Source organism: Telopea speciosissima, chromosome 3 (assembly GCF_018873765.1).
Source record: "Telopea speciosissima isolate NSW1024214 ecotype Mountain lineage chromosome 3, Tspe_v1, whole genome shotgun sequence".
NCBI classification, from domain to species: Eukaryota; Viridiplantae; Streptophyta; class Magnoliopsida; order Proteales; family Proteaceae; genus Telopea; species Telopea speciosissima.
Window position 1 is genome coordinate 14028834 of NC_057918.1, and position 6091 is coordinate 14034924.

General features: G+C 41.3%; 1 protein-coding gene across 1 annotated transcript; it reads left to right on the forward strand.

Annotated features, from left to right (window-relative positions):
* The first annotated feature begins 3161 nt into the window (after window positions 1-3161).
* On the forward strand, window positions 3162-6091 carry LOC122654067 (flavonoid 3'-monooxygenase-like). The gene is made up of 3 exons (XM_043848036.1): window positions 3162-3639; window positions 3722-4183; window positions 5405-6091. Exons 1-3 carry the CDS (start codon window positions 3190-3192, stop codon window positions 6056-6058), a joined length of 1566 nt encoding a protein of 521 aa, XP_043703971.1. The 5' UTR covers window positions 3162-3189; the 3' UTR covers window positions 6059-6091.

The window sequence follows — 6091 nt, forward strand, 5'->3', positions numbered from 1 at the left end:
TATGGGTTGGTGATGAACTAATAATGTAATGATGGGATCCACTTCCTCAGAAAATTAAGGAAGAGAACTAAAAGTTCGGGATTTCAATCCGATAAAACACATGTCAATACGACGATGAAATGAGGAGAAGTAGAAGTAAGAGCCAAAGACTCCTATCAATGTGAAAGGTACTTAGATATTCCCTCTGCAAATGTCGCTGGGAAACTAGAATCAAAGCTCCGATTCAGCAAAGAACAGAGACCGAGGTAGAGTGTAAGAGAGAGAGACAGAGAGAGAGCAAGACAAGTAATCGTGTAGAACTTTCAAACCCTTAATGGTTTTTGAAACAGGTTGCTGGAAGAAGAAGAAGAAGGGGGTAAATATGTCACTTTACTATACTTGAAGGGTAGTTTAGGTATTTAAAAAATATTTAACCCAAGCAAACGGTGATTCACTAACGAACAAACAGGGCGACTTGAAAGACATGGTAAAGTGCAGGAGGTGTGTTTCAAACTTTGGAAAATTTAAGCAAAATGGCTATAGTACAGGGGTGTCCAAGTAATTTTCTCAAAAAAAAAAAGCATGAATGGGTAGATGTAGTCATGTAGAGTAACTATTACTCTCCAGTCTCCATGAATTGGGAGAGTATCTAGAATGTGGATTCCTAATACGCATTTAATCACTGTATATAAGGTTATTTGTTTGAAAGTTAAGAAAAAAATATATGGGAAAATGTACTTTGTACTTGGGGGCGCAAGATGCGCCTAGACACATGGGGAGTGGGTGAAATGATCGTTCTACCCCCTTGATGGCTGAAATGACTGGTGTGTCTTGCCCCATGCATCGTTTAAGCCCAGGCAGAGAACATCTCCTCAAAATACATATATAATAAAATAAAAATTATGATGATATATGATTGATTTATGTGTCTATATCTCTTCTTGTTGTTTTTTAAATAATTTATTATTAAATTAATTTTAATGAAGACTTAAACAATCCATGTACAACCCATGTTGCTCATTGCCACCGCAACCACCGCCACCACCACCACCACCCCCCTTCCCAAAGAAATATAGATAATCTATTATCCAAAATTGAATTATCAAATAGATTTTTTTTATTCTTGAAATATTTCTTATTAATACAATCAAGACAATTTCAATTTTTAAACCAAAAATCTATTTGTTGACTATTTTATGAAATCATCAATCCGAAATTGACTTAGAAATCATATCAAATCAGGCCTTATATACTACCTATCATACTATGCTACAACACTTCTTATATTCAAAATTTTTTAATTTTTTAATTTTTATTTTTTGGCATCCAAACACAACTTTAAGTCCCAAACTATTTCTTGTCATCAGCATGGGTGTTAACCATGGACTTAACTCTTCTCAGGTTCCCTGCCCGATCAGGTTTGTAGGTTCCTCTCATAGGGGGTTGAAAATGATGATCTCACCCCTTGCCCAAACACACTGATCGAGTGGGGTGAGGTCGTCATTTCTGCCATCCCTATGAGAGAAACCTACAAACCTGACCGGGCAGGGAACCTGAGAAGAGAAAAATTCATTAACCACATGTACATGCAGGTGAACTATGTATGAGAGGTAATCACTTGCCCTTTTTGTTTCCATTAATACCCGTCCTCTTCTTATAAACGGTAAAAAATAAACAGATGATTCACATCTCACACGTACGTGCGAGGAACTAGACTCTTTATTTCTAGTGAGTTGAGTAGGATCTTTATCAAGCGTTCCGTCCTCTAACAAAGGGGCTGAAATGACCTCTCTATCCATTTGCCCTAGTGGGGTCCACCATCCCCTATTAGAGGAACTGGGGAACTGGGCCGGTCAGCAAACTGGAGGTGATAATTTTTCGAGTTGAGTAATGAAAGTGTATGCTTTAAAATATCAACAAAAAATAAAAGAAAAATGTCCTTTTCATGACTTCATCTTGGTAGCTGGTGCAACGATGATGAGTTAAACTGCTTCTAAATCTAATATATAGCATTCAATAACTAATAATTGAATCAACCTTCAAGTTCCTACCCAAAAAAAAAAAAAAACACCTTCAAGTTTATTGTTGGCGTGGGAGTTGCTTATTCAAACCAACTCGTGCGCGAGAGAGAGAGAGAGACAGCAATGTTTACGACAATTGGCAACGAAACGAGAAAAGTGGCAAACGCAAACTGGTAGTTGGCGCACTCACTGTGGTTGTTGGCTGCGACCGTTAGTGCTGATTGATAGCGCAGGACAGAGAAATGCAATTCCATCAATTTCTTCGACCGTAGGTTACACAGTGTTTACTTACCCAAAAAAAAAGTAGGTTACACAGTGTTTACGTGGTGGGTCTTCGATCACTTAACATTTACGCCAATGGGTCCCTTCCGTCCCGTCTAAAGGCCTGCAAAATTTTGAAGGTTTTATCTTATACTATTCAACTAGGGTTTGAAAAATCGGTGAAGGGGAGGTTACACCCGAGCACAGATCTGGTACACGTACGTGGTCCGATCTTGGGATTTGATCTGTGCCCAAATAGAAACCAAGGGGGCTCACAAGGGGGCTTTGGATTCCATGTAGGCATGGATCAGGTCCCAAGGTTGGAATAACGGTTGGCCTTCTATGTGGAGTGTGGTTCCTGCCTCCTATAGGGGCCAATGAGAACACACATGGTGACATCATGGGAATGGGGTCATTATATTCCCTCCTATCGAGAATCTTTCTCCATAATATAATATGAGATTAAAAAAACCCTATTGGTGTTTTTTATCTCCCTCAAACTAAGGGTGTTAACCTATTTAGTTTAATTAAATAGACTCAAATTTAAAATCATAACCAAACTATTTATTAAATGATTTTGCGATTACAATTTAAACGAAGAATGGTAGACAAGGTTACACTATATTCATATGATCTACAGCTACCAAAGGAAAACTGGGTCCCTCTTTTTATTACCTATAAACAGAACACACGTATGAGAAAATGATGGTGTCATGCACATTCTCACTTCTCACCTTTCATAATCCACTTTCCCTTCCCGCTACAGACAAATGAGTTCTCTCCCTTACACAATACTTTTATTGACTTGGCTGGCATGGAAAATTTCAACCCACACCAGCAGCGTGTAGATCACTTATCCTATAAATATATATCGCTCACCAAGATGGTGAACCATAGCCTCCACAACCCCCACCAGAGTCCAAGAGAAATGATGACACCCATCTCCCTTGTACTCTACTCCCTTTTCTTCGCTTCCATCGTTTACTATTGTTTCAATTTCCTCTTTAACAGATACCCACGACCACTCCCTCCAGGTCCTAAACCATGGCCTATCATCGGCAACCTTCCTCACCTTGGCCCCAAGCCTCACCACTCTCTCGCCGCTTTGGCTCGTATCTATGGCCCTCTCATGCATTTAAGGCTTGGATCTGTCCATGTTGTCATCGCTGCATCAGCTTCCGTTGCTTCTCAGTTCCTGAAAACCCACGACACCAATTTCTCTAGCCGACCACCTAACTCAGGTGCTAAACACATCGCTTATAACTATCAAGACCTTGTCTTTGCACCCTACGGTCCACGTTGGCGCATGCTCCGTAAGATCTGCTCCGTTCATCTGTTCTCCGCTAAAGCTTTGGATGATTTTCGTCATGTCCGACAGGTTTAATTTTCAATTCTTCTTTTCTTTGGACTCTGACACCACGTCTTCGGTAATTAAACAGTGAATTTGTGTGTGTGAGCAGGAGGAGGTGGCGGTACTGACGAAGCAATTAGCAGTGGCGGGACGAGTGGCGCTAGTGAACGTTGGACAGTTGCTGAACGTGTGCACCACAAATGCTCTTTCAAGGGTGATGATTGGGTGGAGAGTGTTTGGGGAAGGTGAAGGTATCGAGAACTCGAAGTCGCAGGAGTTTAAGGATATGGTGGTGGAATTAATGGTTCTTGCTGGAGTATTTAATATTGGAGATTTTGTTCCAGCGCTTGAATGGTTGGATTTACAAGGAGTGGCGTCTAAGATGAAGAAGTTACACGCGAGATTCGACGCTTTCTTGAACGCTATCATTGCTGAACATGAGTCTTCTGGTGTGAATGGCGATGGGTCTCAGAAACATAGCGATTTGTTGAGTACTCTAATTTCCTTGAAGAATGATGCCGACGGCGAGGGTGGGAAGCTCTCCGACACAGAGATTAAAGCCTTGCTCTTGGTTTCTCTCTCTTTCTCTCTTTCTCTCTCAGTCACTTTCTCACTCACTCACTCACACACGCGCACGTGAAGTACTCAGTAAACCCTTACGAAAATGCATACACAACTAGAGGTGTCAAGCCCGGTCGGGTTCGGTGATTCGGTCCGGCCTAATCTTTCCCAACCACGCGCACGTGAAGTACTCAGTAAACCCTTACGAAAATGCATACACAACTAGAGGTGTCAAGCCCGGTCGGGTTCGGTGATTCGGTCCGGCCTAATCTTTCCCAACCAATTTAAGGCTTTGCATTGTTTTGGCCTGCCTCGTAGGGTAAGGCATGGGCACATTTATTAAATGAGCTATAGTTGGACGTGGTTTTCAGTCAGTCACAATATTTGGTCGGTCTTGATGGGACGACTACTTTGCCCTAAGGTAGACCAGTTATTAATTAATTAGTGCTTGAGCCCAACACATTAAGTAATTGGTTGGGTCAATCTTGAGCTTCAACTTGTTGATTTAGATTGGGCAGACCGGCACAGACAAGCTTTAGACACCCTTCAACAACCTTGCACAAAAATACAACCCAAAAAACAAAATAGGAAAAGACTCTTTCATCCCTCTTTTGAAAAGACTCATTTGCCCTCCTGTGTTTAACCCCTCGGATTGGTGGATGCCATAAACTTACCAAAAAAACTGATCACGTGTTGAACCTTCTCCCCAAAAAAATATTGTAATTTTGACAATAACTTAAGAGTCCTAAAAAATCCACAATGTCGGCATCCTTGATTTTAGGATGTTGATACAACAGATTGAGATTCCAACACAGGCCTAAATATAATATGCAGGTTGTTTGGTTTCAATAAAACTAGGGGAAGGTATTCGTACACAGGAGGGGTGTAAGGGCTTTTATGTCAGTTTAGATTAGAATAAATACCAATCAGACTGCATTTAATGCTAATCGTATGGCCATGCATGAAAACTTTTACCATAAAACTAATCTCTTTCAACCTATTCTACAAATTTTTTAATACAATTTTCCAAAAATTAAAGATAATGTAATATATTTGCTTCTTTTTCTTTATAGGGGTTTGGCCAATTTAAAATTAATTCCTTTCCAAATCGAAATCCAGGGAGGCCAATCCCTTATTAGATTTTGGGGTTATAAAACTTTATCCTAACTTTTTCATCAAAAGAAGAAACCTTATCCTAACTTATGTTCTCCCAATGTAATTGTGATGTTAGGACTTATTCACGGCGGGAACTGACACATCATCAAGCACAGTGGAGTGGGCCTTGGCGGAGCTCATTCGTCACCCTCAAATCATGGCCCAAGCCCAACAGGAACTGGACTCTGTTATTGGTCCAGACCGGCTGGTGACCGAATCGGATCTACCTAATCTCCCATACTTACAAGCCATCATCAAAGAAACGTTTCGTCTCCATCCATCAACACCATTGTCACTCCCACGAATGGCGACCGAGGGGTGTGAGATCAACGGCTACCACATTCCGAAGGATTCCACACTTCTTGTCAACGTATGGGCCATTTCACGTGACCCAGAAATTTGGCCCGAACCGCTAGAGTTCCGGCCCGAGAGATTCCTCCCTGGTAGTAAACAAGCCCACATTGATATTAAGGGGAACGATTTTGAAGTTATACCCTTTGGAGCAGGGAGGAGAATATGTGCAGGAATGAGTCTTGGGTTGCGAATGGTTCAACTCTTGACTGCCACTTTGGTTCATGCATTTGATTGGGTCTTGCCGGAGGCCCAAACTCCAGAGAAGCTGAACATGGAAGAGGCGTATGGGCTAACCTTGCAAAGAGCCATGCCCCTAATGGTGTTTACACGCCCAAGATTGGCCCCACAGTTGTATGGCACCACTCTTAAAGCTTGATTTAATAATGTTCTCTGTTTTGTTTATCCTTAA